General features: G+C 39.7%; 1 protein-coding gene across 2 annotated transcripts in view; it reads right to left on the bottom strand.

The window, feature by feature from the left end:
- The window catches only part of GRID2 (glutamate ionotropic receptor delta type subunit 2), a 783,779-nt gene that overhangs the window by 417,958 nt on the left and 348,423 nt on the right, over nucleotides 1-17,398 (bottom strand). Inside the window, exon 1 of one of the 2 annotated variants that reach the window (XM_035325268.1) lies at nucleotides 7,284-7,389. The exons of the other annotated variant lie outside the window; for it this stretch is intronic. Coding sequence (XP_035181159.1) covers nucleotides 7,284-7,302 — 19 coding nt within the window. The 5' untranslated portion in view covers nucleotides 7,303-7,389. Of the gene's footprint in view, nucleotides 1-7,283; nucleotides 7,390-17,398 lie in introns of those variants that run through there. 2 annotated transcript variants of the gene reach the window in all.

Here is a 17,398-nt window from a genome sequence, read left to right as displayed (position 1 = left end):
GTAGCTATGGAGGTCAGCCAAATCACAGGATTCTAGGGATCTTTGGGGGGATGCTCCCCAAAATCTTCTACTGGCTGTTTATTTTATATCCCAGCATTCAGCAACAAGACTGTTCTTTTGAGATTGCCCTGATTCCATAGAGGCAGATACTTCAGTTCAGGCCTGAAAAACATTTGTCTTCTATGTCTTCTAGCTAACACCAATGACTCCAAACAGCAAATACAATTCAACAGGAAGAAAGGAAGCAGTGTGTGCTTACAGAGACCCTAACCCCACAGAAATTACCTGTTTTACAAGATGTGGAAGAAGATTTCTCATTTCCACTAGTGAGCCTTAAAAATAGATGAATTCAGCAGTCTCCCATTGAACATGCTTCCCTCTTATTTCTCACACGTAAACCTCTTGAGGTCAAAAGCAGTTGAAAAAGCATTTATCTCCCAGTCTCTATCAGTGCTAAAACACCCCAAAATACAGCACTGTGCATCCTCAGTGATGGCATGTTGCTACCACTCACCACCATTCAGGAGGAAGGACATCAGTAGCTGTAACGTGCAGGCGGCAAGAGGACAGTTTTCTGTGCAGCACCCCACTTCCAGCTGTGGTGGGAGGGGTGGGGATAGGGAAGAACATTACTACCGCATTCTGCTCTCCTGATGGTTTATGCAGCAAACAGGAGCAGTGTTTTCTTTACAAAACAGAAACAAACACTCAATTGCAGGAAAAGTCATTAACCTTCCTGCAGAGGCCTACCATGTTCTCTCTGGACAAGCGTTGCAGTCCAGTCATGTTTTGTAAATGACCAGTGACAGTTTGTTTGTTTGTTTTTTCTTCTTCTAAAAACATTCAAGAATTATACTCAAAATTTGTACATAAAGTCAGAAACAGAACTCTGCAATAAGCCACCTTAAGAAAAGCTATCAATACAGCACAGTCCAAAATTTAGAGCTCATGAATCTAGATATGAAGACTTATTAGGAAAGGCCTTCAATTCATCTTCTGATTTGTCTTCATGAAACACACTATGAAGTAAAGGCTTTTCCAAGTTCCTCTGCATGATCCTCGTTTGTAAGATGAAACTACAGGGATGTGCAACAGAGCTGCTGAATGAGTTAAAAGATGAGCTAGCAACGTCCTTTTCTCTCCTTTCTGACTTGTCATAACATGCCATTGCTTTAGGAGGAAGAAGACAAAACAAATCATGTCCGGTTGCACTGTTGATATGATTTTAACCTCAGGATAAACATCTGGACCAACTCTCAGCATCATAATTTGTTGCCACTATTATCCCAGAACCCACAGTTCTGGCCTAAGACCACAGCAGCGCTAAACTAGTATGTGCTGACAAAATAAAAAGGCTGTCTATTTCCCTCAAAATGCAGACTTTTTAACAAAGAGACACAAATAGATCAGAACTGTTTATCAGCTTCCTTTCTGTTTTTTTTTTTGTTTGTTTTGTTTTCCAATAATCATTTGTATCTTTTACCACCTCTTTCCAGCACACAGAAAAAGGGTAATTAAAAAGGGTATTTAGGAAGCTTTCTAAAATACAGTAACTACAGTAACATTTGTACTTCTGAAAATGTGTATCTTCTACTGCACAGGAAGTGCCTATGAACCATGTATGTGGCAAAAAAAAAAAAAAAAAAAAAAAAAACACTTTTGAGAAACACCTGAAACCTGGAAGAATGAATGACAAAGTAACAACACTGACAAAGTAACGTGTCTGCTCCTTCTCCCAGATACTGAAACCAAAATACAAGCCTCAATTAGCCACTCCAATACCAGGCATTTTCATCAGTCTCTCTCAATGCTCATTACACAAACCTTTGATAACTTTTTTCAAACCAAAAGATGAAAAGCCTTTTTGCAGAATTGCTTTGGTAGACCTTAATTTCTGAACATGGTTACAATATGTCATAACTATGGCTTTAGCACAGATCATCACAGAATACCCAAGTTGGAAGGGACCCACAAGGATCATCAAGTCCAACTCCGGGGTCCCCAGAGGACCACTCCTCAATAAATAAATAAATCAGAACATGTGTCTGAGAGTGTTGTCCAAACACTTCTTGAACTCCAGCACTTGCTCTTGTTAAACTTCATACTGCTGTTCATATTGCCCAGCTCTCTAATTTGTCCAGTATCTCCACCAAGTTAAATGTAATTAAATCATTGGTGAAATCTGCTCTTAGATGTTAACTATGCACGTACCACCAAAACTAAGGAAAAACCGTAGAGAAAGTCCATGACATTTCTTTTCCATGACTTGAGACTGACCCCAGCACGCAGCCAAGTACATTAGCCTAACAAAGGCTCCATCACACCCCCCTGTCCTAAAGATGAGTGGGGTGAAAAGTTTATGCCTGCCTTACAACTGGGCTAACAGAAAATTATTTGCCTCCCCATATTCAAGAAGAATTAATTTCACAAAGAATTCTAGCATTTTAGAACAAGTTCTATTTTGAAATAATAGTAGGCCTAAACCAATAGTGACTGATCTTTACAGATACAAGGTAGGTATTCCCCTTTTGAAAGGGTTCTTAATTCGTTATGAAAGTGCTATCTTGCTGTTGCTTTAAAGATTTTTCTGAGCCTTAAGGAAGATTTGCTCTTCCATCTTTCCAAAGCAAAGAAAAACAAGATGATATATTTTGTGTTTTGTAAGCCTATATGTCTTCCTTTGGAAAAGCATTCAATTTATCAACAAGCATCTAACAGTACCAATTAGTAGGTTTATGGTCAACATCCTCTTTTGTGTCTCAGGTCCAACATAGGATTTCAGCCACGCTGCAGTCCTTCAGTCAACTAGGAGTTAACTGAATGGCAACAAAGAGACTTAATACATGTACTGATTTAAACTCCCTTTATTATTATGCAATTTCTGCAAGTGGGAAGAAATTCTCAGAAGGGCAGCTGAGCTCCATCACAACTGTTCTCTCACTCCCCCTCCTCAAAGAGGAAGGGAGAGAAAATGAAATAAAAAGGGCGTGAGCGTTGAGAAAAGGACAGGGAGATCACTCAGAAATTATCATCTTGGGTAAAACAGACTCAGCATAGAGAGATTAATGAAATGTATTGCCTGTTACTAACAAGCTAGAGCAATGAGAAACAACAACAAAAACTAAAAACACCTTCCCTCCAGCCACTCTCTACCTGCTTTGCCTGAGTGGTGCAGTAGAATGGTGATTACAGTCAGTCTGTATCATTTCGTCTCCGTTACTCCTTCACGATCACTCTCTTCCCCTGCCCCAACGTGGGGTCCCTCCCAGAGAATGCCATCCTTCCTGAACTGATTCTGCATGGACTTACCACAGGCAGTAGCTCTTCAAGAACTGCCCCAGTACAGGTCTGTACCAAGAGGTACATCCATCAGGAGAAAACTGCAGCTCCCCCATGCCCCCTGCTCCTGCATGGGCTCCTCTCCACAGGCTGCAGCTCCGGCCCGGGGCCTGCTCCTGCGGGGGCTCTCCATGGGCCGCAGCCTCCTCCAGGCCACATCCACCTGCTCCACCGGGGGCTCCTCCATGGGCTGCAGCGTGGAGATCTGCTCCACGTGGGACCCATGGGCTGCAGGGGGACAGCCTGCTCCACCAGGGGCCTCTCCACAGGGGAACTTCTGCTCTGGCACCTGGAGCACCTCCTGCTGCACTGGCTTTGGTGTCTGCAGGGCTGTTTCTCAGTCCTCACTCTCCCAACTGCTGTGCAGCAGCAGGTGTTTTACATTTCTTTTCCCACCTTTTCTTAAACCTGCCCTCACAGAAGTACAAACAATGTCACTTATTGGCTTGGCTCTGGGCAGTGGCAGGTCCCTCTGAAGCCAGCTGAAACTGGCCCTTATCTAATCTGGTGCAGCTTCTGGAATGTTCTTACCACCCTTGCAGCCTCCTGCTACCAAAATCTTGCCATGTAAATGCAATACACTGTATCACTGAATTCCTGATTTATTAAAAAACAACACACCACCAAGCAGACAATCAGAAAAAAAAAAAAAAAAAAAAAAAAAAAAAGCCCCACCTTTTCTATGTATATACACATTTTTTTATTTATTTTTTTCCGTGAAACTCGAATTACTGGAATCAATTTAGGGCCAGCTTCTGAAAGAATGCTGAGAAGTCTTCATTAACAGAACTAGGAGAACTAAGAAAAGCATAGGAGAGTATTTAAACACCTGTTCTGTTTACATGTATGCACTTCTCAGGCTATGTGAAGTGAAGAATGATTATTTCAGAACTGCCACAAAATTTGCAACTGAAATACAACGGGAGAGAAAGAGTTACACAGTGACAGCTCGGGAGAAGGCATCTTGCCAACTCACAAGTCACAAAGAAATGAGACCTCATGCTCTTAGCTCCTGCCTGAGTAGGACATCAGCTTAAAAGGACAGCCACTTGGAGTTGTGGCAGTGAGCACTTTTTGAAAAGCCTGTCATCGACTGAGCTTCCTTAGTAATCCAAGAGGGAGCCTGCAGGGAAACATCACTATCTACCTCCTCCAGCCTGAATGGACAGGCACATGCCCATGCTGCTGAAATGGCATATGTATTCCCACTACATTGTGCGTCGCAATCTCATTTTAAACCTCATCATTTCTCCTGTTCAACAGCAAAATCTAATAAGAAAAACAGGACAGCATGAACTAAGTAGTGTCACCAATTTAACAAATGTAAGTTTTATGAGTATTGAAAATCAGAGTCACTCAGACTTTGAAGATTCCTGTCAAATACTTCAACCTTCCAAAACAAAACACTTGAACAGATTAGGCAGGAAAGAGTGCTCAGTCAAAGCTCTAGGAGAGGGAGTAAGAATATTTATGGTGATTTCTGTGCTGTAAGAAAGAGAAGAAAGTAGAGTCTAATGGCTGGAGCACCGCCCATAAGCCAGAGCCCAAACACTACCCATGATATTGAAGGGCATCATCAGAGACACTTTCGGGGTAGAACATGCCACCTAGAACTTCCCCACTTCCTGTGGATGTTCTGTACAACATTTTGCTTTCAACGGGAGGGGGGAAATTAAAGACATGTTACTAAATTTCCATCATGTATATGCTTAATTTATCCGCAACTTCTATTAGACAGGCTCTTATTTAAAAAACAAAACACCAGAAATAAGAAATTAATAAAGTTTAATTTTACACCATGCTTTTGCTATGCAGTTTCAGTACTATTGAACCTCAGTTAAAACAAACAAAGTATTTATAAAATAGGAATTACAAAGTTGAATGTGATAGAGTGAAATATTATTATTAGGCTTAAAGAAACACCATCAAACTGTTTCTCTGTCACATTGAATACAAAGTTCAGCCAGCCAGATGAACTGTCTTTGAGTCCTGGATGCAACGTGATCACAGTATAGTGGTGGGGCTGCATGTGTCTTCCTATGTCCATAAACAAACACTTCCACTAAAATTAACAGAATGAAGAACAGCCTCATCAATGTTGCTTATTTATCTATTTCTTTTTTAGTCTAGGGATTTCTTGGATAAATTTAATTAAACTGTGCCTGTGCTTTCATGCTTTGAGAGCTTGGCATGGGTGGTAGAAATGTTCTTGCTTACTTACCAGTCTGTTCCATTTACTTAACAGTCTTGGAGTGGAAAAAAAAAAAAAAAAAAAAGATAAAGCAAGCAAGCCGGTCCTCCAAATCTCTTTGACTAAAACCCACATTTCTGCTTCACTCAACATTTACAGAAAATCATTAAACTTGCTTGTCTGATTATAAAAGGACATAAACCGCTTTTAAATCCAGTAACCTGGTCAATCCACATTACCACTGTATAGAGAGAACATAATGACACTATGTTTCCCTTTCTTTTGCATTTTACAATGCAAAATAGGTTACATACCATTGCATGGGCCTGTGAAATATCAGTATCAGACTAGAAGCTGTAAACATACTATGACCTTGGCAAGTAGGTAAGAATACAAAGTACAGTTTTTAATTAATGGTTATATAATTGCTGTCTCTTTTTCTGGAACAGCCATTGTTTCTGCGTTTGTCAGTTTTTTCACTGTGAACTCTGAAGCAGGCAATCTCACATCTGAAGTGCTTATCTGGGCCTAAAAATTGAGGATAAAATCTAGGTCCTGCTGTAGTTGAAGGGAGTTTTGTCACTGACTTCAGAAGTGTTATAATTTCACCTTGCGAAATTGAAAATCCTTGCCTGGTGAATCTTGCATATATTTTCTATGAATACCCAATTCTGTCAGCTCTGAAATACTAAGTAGAAGGGGATGCTGCAAGAAAAGTACAGGAGGAAATGGAGCACTCAGTTCAGATGGAAGCAGATCCGTGTGGAATAAATGGACAAGTTTGTAGTGGTTACCAAAGAAATAAAGGAGAAAACAGAATGGCTGTAATATCAGCACTTCATATGACTATCAACTTCATGTATGCACCATAAGCACAGTGCATTTCAAGAGCTATACCTTTCCATGAACTAGTAAGTTCTGCAGCAATAATATTGAAATACTGGGTTTGGTTTAAAATCCATGGAACACAGAAAGACAGTTTTAATTACTAGCCCCTTTCTGTTAATTTTACACTTCTCAGGAAAAAAAAGAGTGTTACAATAATATTATTTGACCTTTTATATGCTTAATACAATAAGCATATATCTTCAATGCATAATAATTATGCTGCAAATTTTGTTTGTGATTTTTGTCTAGAAAGAGAATCCAGAAAAAAAAAAAAAAAAAGGCTAAAATTCACCAAGCAAGAAACAGAACCATGCTTTCATCCAAAAACCCAAAGTACTCATCCTAAATGTACAACAACTGAGTTTAAGACGTTCTTTTACTTGATAGTATTCAGCCAAGAGTCTCCCATCCATCTTGGATTCGCTCTGGGAGAAAAAAATAAAAATAAAAAAATTGCTCTTAAAGCCCTATTAATTAAACACACATACTACAGACTCATACACAGGAGAGGATGCAAGAGCGGAAAGCAACCTAAGCCTGCAGTCATCAAAACAAATCATAAACGCTTAGGTGAACTTCAAAGTGAGTTAACTAGTTGTGCCTTTAATTCACTTGCATCAGCCTGTCTTGCAACTTTATCAGAAGCTCAACCAAGTTCTGTATTCATACCACGTGTGACAGCCTAAGGTTTCCTGCCTTCTGTCCTCAAACTGAGCCTAAATATTATATTTACAGGACCCAACACCAAGACTCTTTGTAGTTCAACACACACTTCTGCCTATATAGTCATGCTAACTAAACACCAAGAGCAGCCCTTCCTATCACACAGTCTATGCAAACACAGCCAAAAGATGTGCAAACTAACCTTTGCACTGCAATCTCATACATATAGCTTATGACCACTGCCTCTTTCACCTTCTGGCAGAAACAAGGTGGAGTCTTCTTTCCAGAAGAGAAGTATGGAGTATCCTGATCACCAGACACAATGAATGCACAGATCAGCTTTTTCTGGGTATGCTCTTCTTAAACTCTGATGATTCACAGTCATCCCTTCAACTTAACTAACACTGTTCCACCAGAACCAGCTTCCCTGCAGAAAGGTGCTACACCCACTATCCATTCATCTCTGCATAGCTATAATTAATGCTAAGCTCTGAATTGGATTAGCCATGTAAGGCTGCTCTGTAAACAAGCTAATAGGATCTCTCTGCTAACACCACTGTTACCAATATCCAATTACTGTAACCAGGTATTAATCTGATGCTGTTAATCTGTCAGGCTCCAAAAATTATAAAACACTCTGCTGCAACATTTTAATACATTTAAAAAAAAAAAAAAAAAAAAGTTTGCTCAGGGCCTGGGACTTCAATTACTACATTAGTCAAACAGTGATCTTGAATTTTTTTTAGGTAGAATAAGAGCAATGTGTCCAACAAACTTATCTGGAATAATGAAAAAGAGATTTCTATCAATTGTTCTAAATTCCTTTTAAAAATTTAATAAAATTAACAATGATTACTACTAGCATCCATTATGGAGTAATAAGGAAAAAAAATCTCACTATTTAAAGCTTTTCTCTCCTAGCTTCTTTTACCCAAATGTTAAATGCAGTCCATCAAAGAAACAAATGGCAAAATACTAAAAAGAGTACCAACAGCTCATTTAGAATAGGCCACAGATTTTATCAGCTAAGTGGTTGCTTTTGATGTTCTGTAAAGGAAAGGGGCTAAGCCAGTAATTACAGTTTCTGTTTGTTTGCTCACTGTTAGTATAGCAAGTCATGAGCTTGTGAAGCTCCTATGCTGCCTTGAGTAGAAGAAGCTATTGTAGCACATCAAGATACAGGAAAACGAACACAAAAAAAAAATAAAATAAAACAAACACATTTGCATTCTGGGCAGTGCAGTTCTCTCTCAAAAAAAAATACATTATTCTCAGAATACCCTCCCCACCATTGTTTTTTAAAGGTAACAATAGCTAACTTGTGATGGATTGCACATTTCTGAATGAATATTAAATCCATTCCTGTTCCAGTGAGGCTGGTGTAGAAGCCAGAAAGAAGGCACAGAAACACATGCAAGTAGAAAGAGCTAGCAAGGCTAGCCACAAGAAACCACAAGAAGTAGGATGAACTATAGCAAGTAACATCACATTTGAACATGTAAGACAGAGTAAAAAAAACTGCACAAGAAGAGATACGTAGAATAATTTCCAGTCCATCTGATCCAGATAAATTAGAGGCACCTTTGCTAGACACTTAACAGAGAAAAGCACCCTGCTGGAGAAAAAGGAAATGGTGGAAAATGAAGAATGATCTTTAAAAGCCAGGGACTTATAAACCATGAGCAGATTTGCGTCATCAAATGTACAAGACCCCACAGATCCAGAAGTTGCAGATTTACATCGCAATGTGGAGGCCCATAACTATTTCCTGAATGCCATTTTGCTGCCTCATGTGGCCACAGTGCTTCTTGACCTGGGTAGGTGTATTGGTGTTAGCACTTACTCTTCAGCTACAGACTTACTGACTTGGGTCTCTGCCTCACCTGGAAGCACAAACCAGGTTTTCCTGTGCACACCATTTGTATGTTCTTCATCTCTCTATACAGAAAACAACTCTTCTTATATCTACATTATATTTCCCATGTGAAAAAGCAGTGATCAGGGAAGGACTTCAAAACGAGTAATACCAAGATAATAAACATACCATTCATCAGTTTCAGTGCTGTTACAATGACAGACAGTGGTACATGTAAGTAAATTCCAGAAGTATTCCCAACTTTCTCTTCTGTGTGAGAAACTGGTTCAGATTTAAAAACTGTAAATAAGACATTATCACATTATTACAAGTCTGAAGTAGGAATTGTCAGAGATCCATCGTCCTTCTAGATCCATCCAACTCCTCCTGTTACAAACAAAGCTGTAAAGCACAATCCCAAGCCAGAGTTGTTAGTTGACTCTTTTCTGACACCCCACATAAACTTGTTTTACGGTAATAGGAAACACCCTTAAACTGACAGAACTCACTCATTGGTCCACCAAAATGCATAAGTAAATCTTCCTAAGAGCTTCTGCATGTCTTTCTTCATAAGCAATAGCTCACACTGCTTGTATAGTACAGTAATAAAAAGTGCAGTTATATGTTTTTAAAGGTCTGATAAACAAATAATTCCATCTTTTAAAAAATACAGCCCAGAAGTCCTCCTTTCATTTTATACTTCCTGAGCTGCCACAGCTGATTGAAAACGTACCGTATAAAAAATAATAAATATGTAACCTTACACTGTGTTCTAAATAACAACAGTGAATAGTTAATTAAAACTAATTACTACCAAGAGCAAGGGGAGAAGGACTTCAGAAACTGTAATAATAATTTTAAAAAGTCAGGACAACCAGGAACAGAAATAGCACGTCACAGAGAGATCGCCATCAAACATAGATCTGACATAGAAAACAGTGTTCATAAAACTTCTCCAACATATCAGACTCCACTGCACAGCTTTTATCTTTATCTCCTTCACTCAGTAAGGGGAAAGCTTGTATTTTCTTGTGGACAGTTGCTACAAAGCAGATCCACTGAGACACCCACATTCATTGTGTGTGTGTGGGGGGGGGGGGGTATATATATAAAGTATTGATTCTTCTAGGATGGATGAATAAACTGCATAGTTCAGAAGTTCTCTGAATTTGACTTGTCTTGCTGTCTGCAACAGAACAGGTCAATGGTTCAGAAATCTTTTCCTAACCCTTCTATAGTCCCAAGGCTCCCTGCACGAACACAGAGAAGCAAACTAAAACACTTGCCAGTGCTTGGGGGTTTTATTTTATTTCATTTCTTCCTTCTTCAGGCTAAAAGGCAAGCAATGGGAAGAGAGATCACTATATATGTAATGATTTTGCAACATAAAAATCAAGGCTTAAAGGCTTAAAAATGACATGCAACATTATCCTTCCTGGATAAATCTGTATTCTTTTCCCATCTATAATTCAATTTTCAATAACTCTACTGGCATGAAAACTTATGTAAGTCTTGCCAAAGTTAATACATCAACTTTCTCTCTGCAGGAGAGGTATTGTAGTGGCAGTGGGTTAGACTGCCTTTGTACACTACCCCTGGTGTAACCTCCAGGAAGTATTCTGCATCTCACCCCTCATTAAAAATATGACTACCAAAGGGTGCAGGTTTTCACTGGATCCCATTTACCAGCAGCTGGAAACTTTCACACTCAATAAAGCTTCAAGACACATTTAAGTCTCACTCCTGTCCTCAGGTTTTTATTGGTGGGTTTGTTTCCACCCTCGATATCTCCAATCTAATATTAAACCTGTAACTTGCACTAGCTAGAGCCACAAAAAAATGAAACATTAAGTTTGCATTTTTTTTTTTAAGACAGTAGGTCTGAAGAACAACTAGCGGAGCTTTAGAACACAAGACTACAACATAAAATAAAAACAAAAAGAATACCTTCATCAAAATATATTTTTGTTGTACATTAAAGAACAGAGAGGAAAACAGATTCCTGTTTCATAACCAAAGCACATTAGCCAGGTTTCTGACCTACTTTTTAACCTGTCTACAACAAGGAAGAGGCCTGCTTATACCGTTCCCCTTATACCCTCCCAAGCACACACACACACAAATAATTTCTCCCAAACACAACACCCTGCCTTTCCTTAGCCCATGTGAGCCTGTGGCAGGATGAACATCCGTTTCTAATGTGGGTTCCCTTGCTGGACCTGCTAACAATTCTCCACCTTGTGCACACAGCTTCTTCAGCCTTCATTACGTTACCTCAGAGCCCAAGACTGCTACAGCGGTGCTGGAAGAGAAGGAGGAATGGGAGAAGAGAGGTAAAGCAAGCAGTCTCCTGCATACTCATTCATCATATAGCCTGCGTACGATGTCACCTATACACTGCCCAACTATTTCCCCACCTGTGTTGCCACATAGCATGGATCTAGGTGCTATTACTGCTCCCCAGTGTTTGTTCTTCATTTTCTCTCTCTCACATTCCCTGTCTCTGTCATCTAACCTCTTTTAACCAAAAGTAGTAACTAGTCAGACACAGCCTACATTCTGTTTAATTTTATCGAGAGTAGGTGATCAAAGCATAAAGCAGAAAGGTGCCGAATTCAGGAGAAACGCTCAGAGGCATGCGTGCACACAACCCTGGCTGCTTGTCTGCTGGCCCAAAAGCACTTGGAAAACTGGAGTTCTTCATGCCCACAGTGGTTTGCAGCGTCAGCTTAGCATGTGGAAAGACATGCTGACTGCTGCCAGCTCTTGGTATGAGATCTTTCATAGTCCTTTGGTTGTCAGGCCAAGTCCCTGCTGGAAGCTCCTGCAGTTGCAGGGTCAGGTCCCACTGGGGGCCACCACGCTTGTATACAGGGCGGTGAATCCAGAAAACATGTTATAAACCATATAAATACTTTGTTATAGAGCATAAAGAAAAGATCTTGTTGAGTGCCAGCAAACTGTACTGGCCTTGCAAAGGGACTACTTAACCTTGAAAGATGTTCTACATTCAGCAGCACTGCATGGGCTTACCATCCACTGGGAGAACAAACAAAAAACAAATACAAAAGGGAACATTTATCCAAAGGTAAGTCCCTTTGTGCAAACACTGGGATGCTTTACTCAGAGCACAGTGAGATTTCATAAATAGAAGTATTTTTTATTCTTCTTACTGGACAAGTACACAACATTTGAAGCACTGTTATGAAGCGCTTTTACACAGGCCTCATTCATTTACTGCGGTCTGTACAAAGTGTCACTGTTCTGAAAGAGAGCACTTAGCTACAGGAAAAAGATCCCTCAAGACCTTTTCAGATTTACTTCTAGTATAAAGTTTACTTCCATGATAGGGCAGATAGCTCAAAAAGGAACATAAATGCAAACCATGCCTGGCTTGACCCTTAGAGAAAAAAGAAAAAAGGAAAAAAAAAACATTCCTCTGAAATGTTTGGTCCGAAAGACCATCTAACAAATAATAATTAAGTTGCATCAAAACCTTGCACCAAAACTGTGGGTACTCAGAACATCTGTTATCAGATCAAATTCATCCACACCCAGCTGGGCATGGCACAGTGATGAGCTATGACCTCACGGCTGAACTCAGATTCAGCAGTCCGGAGGGTACACAGCTTAGTCTGGAAGCAAACACGGTTGTGGTGGAAGATGAGGTGATGGCGGATCTGCCAGTCCTGACCAGTGGTAACCAGAGACTTCTGGGGTTATGTCCCAGTGCCAGTTCAGATGGTCAAGGATCTCAGCCTCCAATTACCATTCCAGAAAGGAATAACAGTCTTGTTGGCCCTATATTATTGGCTACTGCCAGCCTTTTGTGCCCTTTGCAGTCTGAGATATCCTCCAAAGTGTTTTTGACCTGGTGTGTGGCTGTCCACTTCTTATTTCCAGATTCAAGTCCACCCTAAGTCAAAACAACTAAAGAGCACACAATAAAGACATCGCTTTCTCTGGTCTGTCACATCCTGCACTTGAGTGAAAAGAGGAGATGACAAGGTCAGCATAAACCCTTGCTCTCGTTATGTAATGTTTTTGAAAGAAAGAAAGAAAAAAAAAAAAAAAAAAGAAGAAAAAGCCTGTCATTCCTTAAAAAACTCACCAGTGTTCCTCAGCTTTTTTTTTTTTATTATTGTTATTATTATTTTTCTCTTTTTTTTTTAAACCACATGCCAGTCAGGAAGACAGTTATATGCAGTTTTGTCCTGGTCTCAGCTAGGATAGAGTTAATTTTCCTCTGAGTAGCTGGTAGAGTGCTGTGTTTGGGATTTAGGATGAGAAGACTGTTGATAACACACTGATGTTTGAATTGTTGCAGGGCAGCGCTGACACCAAGCCAAGGACTTTGCAGCTTCTCACACTGTCCTGCCAGCGGGCAGGCTGGGGGTGCTACAGGAGCTGGGAGGGGACAGACCCGGGACAGCTGACCCCAACTGGCCAAAGGGAGAATCCATACCATCTGATGTCATGCTGAACAATTATTAAGGGGGGAATTTTACCAAATTCTCTCCCCCGTTCCACTGGCTCAGGGGGAGTGGAAGACAAACAGCTGTATGGTGCTTAGCTGTCTGCTGGTTTAAACCCCACAAAGCTCACATCAGGGTACAACTCCCACATAACCACAGCCTCGTAACTCTATCCTGCAGTCCTCTTTAAGGATACCTCCTAACCTCAACTAATTCACTCTCTTAGGTGATTCAGAAACAGATTCATTGACATGGTGCTTCTACTTCTGGAGGGGCTGGTGTAGGTTCCTTAACCAAGATGATCAGTGCAGGCTTTCCCTCTTCATTCAGAGTGAAGGAAAAAAAGAAAAAAAGAAAAAAAGAAGAAGAAGAAGAAAAAAAAAAGTATGGTCCAGGTGAACTCTTGTAGATCATTGTGGATTCCTCACTGTTCTGTATAAGGGCTGGTGAAGGTATTTGACAACTGTTGATTCACAGACTGTGTCATGCTGTCCCCAGAAAAAGTCCTTTCACTGGCCATGTCTAAGACTAAGTGCCTGGTTAAGGAAATCTCAGAATTGTGCAAATATGCAAGATGTTTGACTACTTTTCTTACAAGATAATCCTCCATTCCTGAAGTCTGGGGTGCCTTCTTTCTTTCTCTCTCCTCCTCTCAAAGACATGCCTGTTCTACAACTGAGACATTAACTTCCTTGTCAAAGCTCTTCTGGATCTTCTCTTCAAGACAATTACCTCCATTGCTTCAGAATACACCTTCTGACCTTTCACGTGGCTTTGTGGACAGTTCTGCATTGCAAGGAGGGCAGAGAGGTTCTCCCTGAGCAAGATCTGAAGCTCCAAACACACTGCGTGTGGAAGCATCCTGGTGACCGTGGGAGATGGATGGTGTGGGCCATGCCATATGTCCTTCACAGAGACGTGTTGGCAGAACTGGGTCATTCCAAATGGTTAATGTGAGGTGCAAGTCATCCAAACTGTCTGCATACTCTCTGGGTGTTGGGTGCTCCTGAGGTTTCACCCACCCACTCCAGCTGGGACAACCTAACAGTACCTCTAGGAACCAGGCAGGGAAACCTGTGCAGGAGGCACAATGAAGATAGCTGGATAGGGATGACTGGTAAGGACCCATAGCTGCTTTTATAGCCTTTCATGATATGAATTACACAGCAGAAACAGCCATAATGCTTTTCTTTTCTGGGTATTTTCTCAAGATGGTGATTATGAGAACAGGATAGACTCTAATGTCCAATAATGACAGAGGTTCACCAGCTGTCCATGCTATTTTTAAAGTATTCGGTACTCAGAGGCTCTATTCAATAAATGCTCCAAGCTATATAGCAGTTAAGACTGAAAAGGGGCATTTTTCATCCTCCTATATGCCTTTAAAACTTTTCAGTTAGTCTATATGCGTAACAGAAAATACAGCAAAAGTCATTATTTGGTACACACCTACAGATAGCAACTGTAACTGTAACTCTGATGTCTAATGTCTACAGTACAGAAAAGAAAAAACAAACAAACAAAAAAAAACACTTTTTTTAGTGGCTTGCTGTCTAATACAAAGAGTTAATTCCTTCTGGGATAAATTATGGAAGTTACCTTCTGTAACAAAATAATAATGATCATACAGCACTGCATGTAATGGAAACTACAGAAGAAACCAATCTATTCAAGCACTGAATGGATTTATTGAGACTGATTTATCAGTTTTAATTCATCTAAGCTCAAAAACATCCTGAGCACTCACAGGATATGAGAACTTACTTCTATTTGGCTCCAAAACAAAACATAAATCCATGTCAGTTTTTTTGAGATTTGTCAAAATAATTTTAAGACCTCATCAAGACTCATAGATGCTTCCAAATTTACATTAAAAAGAAATCCCTGAACACAGGTGGGATGGACAAGACATGCTGGAATTTCAAGAAAACTTTAAATTACTGATATTGGAATTTATCTAAGACATTACATCTTACATACATTGTCTTGCAGAACGTACTACAGGGTTTAAAATGGTCTGCCCGGTTCTTTATCTTGGTCACTCATCATAAGGAAAGGAGGTCACGTAGCATAGTACTTTTAAAAAACATTAAAATATAAATGAAAAAGGAAGACAACACCTCACATTATGTCCAGCAGCACCTATGCTGATTTTAGAAGCCATGGTTAAGCCTTGTTAAGCTTATAAAATCCCACAGAAACACAACAGAGATTAGTAGTGGTAAATATAGTTATTGTGCATCAAACTATGCACAAGTACTTTGATTTAGCTAGATTAATTCAGGTTTGATAACATCAAAATTTCAGGTCATTTTCCTGGTTAAACATGTTTTGAGGCTAAGGTTTAAAGAGGTATTAAAGATTTAACATACAAGCTGCAGTTCTTTTGTTGTTTTCTCTCTGGTACCAGCTCCTGGGTGTCTCTAGGTCACCAACAATGTACATATTGTCCCAATATGTACACACACTTTAATTAATTACAAACTTCAACATAAGAGGGGAAAAAATATTAATTGCAAATAAGAGTAAATTGATACTATTTTTCCCCAAAGAGCTTTATACTATTACTCTACTCATCTAGCACTTGAGATGGCAATTACCCTCAGGAACTGTGAGACAAAAAGGTAAGTCACTTCAGTTCAATAGACAATTCCTATTACATGGAACAGTAATTCATACTTCAGCACATACAAAATCTCTTACCTCTGGGGTTTTCCTCTCCCGTTTTTCAGCCATAGACTGAAAAATGTAAGTCAATGCTGTTCTTTTAAGCTCAAATATTCACAGTCCAACTACAAAATTTACATGATGAAGTACTTTCCATAAGGCAATTAAGGTTATTGATCCCAAGATGTGCAAGCTAAATATAACAAAGCTGCATTCATCCAACTCACCCACAGATACGCCTAATGGTGCCTTTTGTCACTATTATGTAGTCTCTACAGACACAACATTTGTAGAACTGTCTATGTTGTAATAAGGTTACTACATGAGCAATGGTTAGAACAAAAAGTCTTGAGTTAGGTTTCCTAAATTTTACTCCTAATAACACAGTGTGTTATCTACTATAAAACATTTAATTGTCTCTCATTCGGATTGAAGATGGGTCCGGTAATACTTCCATACAATATACCTATATGAATCATACGTACACATGCATTTTCTACATATTTACCAACACCCCACATTTATTGCCAAGTCTTGTAATCAGTATCCTTGCCTAAAATTCCTATATGGACATATAATTATTGTGTTAAACAAGTGGGCCTCCAGAAGTATTACACACATTAATTGAAATTCCATGAAAAAATCAGATGAAAGTGTTCAAGAAAAACTGTCGTGAAAGTCTGACAGATCGTGATTTCTATCACTGAAATTACATTTATTTATTATAATATTGTACTTTCAGTGTTTTATCCTGTATTGGCAGCAGAACACAGATAACCATTACTATCACTATTTTGCTATTTACATGGTGGCATTAAGTAGCCATAAACAACACTAGCTGTTGTTGCAGCTGTCTGTTTTCTGGACTCTATTTAATAACGGGTGTCTACAGAAAATATCGTAGCCAAATATATCTACTCATGCTGCCTTGGCTCAGGAGAACTAAAAATGATAATAAGAAAAAAACACCTTTGTTAGTGCAGCAGTGAGTACATACAAGGTCTCAGCAGGTAACAGAGGATGGCCACAGGTCTCTGGTTCAGCAGTAAATCCAGCTGTTGCACTCTGGTGTTTACGTGAAATATCAGATTTTGAACACCAAAAGTGTAGTGACCCAAGGGGGACCAGCAAATGACGAGTCATCACCAAGTGATGCTGTTTACACAGATGCTGGAGAACATCAGGAGCTGGCTTTGACTGGTTTCAGTGACTGATTTTGTTTGTTTGTATGTTTGTTTTTGTTTGTTTGTTTGTTTTCCCCACAAAGAAGTCCAGTTATCGGTTCCTTGACTCTCCCATCCCTGACTTTGCCATATTCTG

Source organism: Oxyura jamaicensis, chromosome 4, assembly GCF_011077185.1.
Source record: "Oxyura jamaicensis isolate SHBP4307 breed ruddy duck chromosome 4, BPBGC_Ojam_1.0, whole genome shotgun sequence".
In the NCBI taxonomy this organism is placed as follows: Eukaryota; Metazoa; Chordata; class Aves; order Anseriformes; family Anatidae; genus Oxyura; species Oxyura jamaicensis.
The sequence above is the reverse complement of the archived record's forward strand: the minus strand, read 5'-3'. Positions and strand labels throughout refer to the sequence as shown.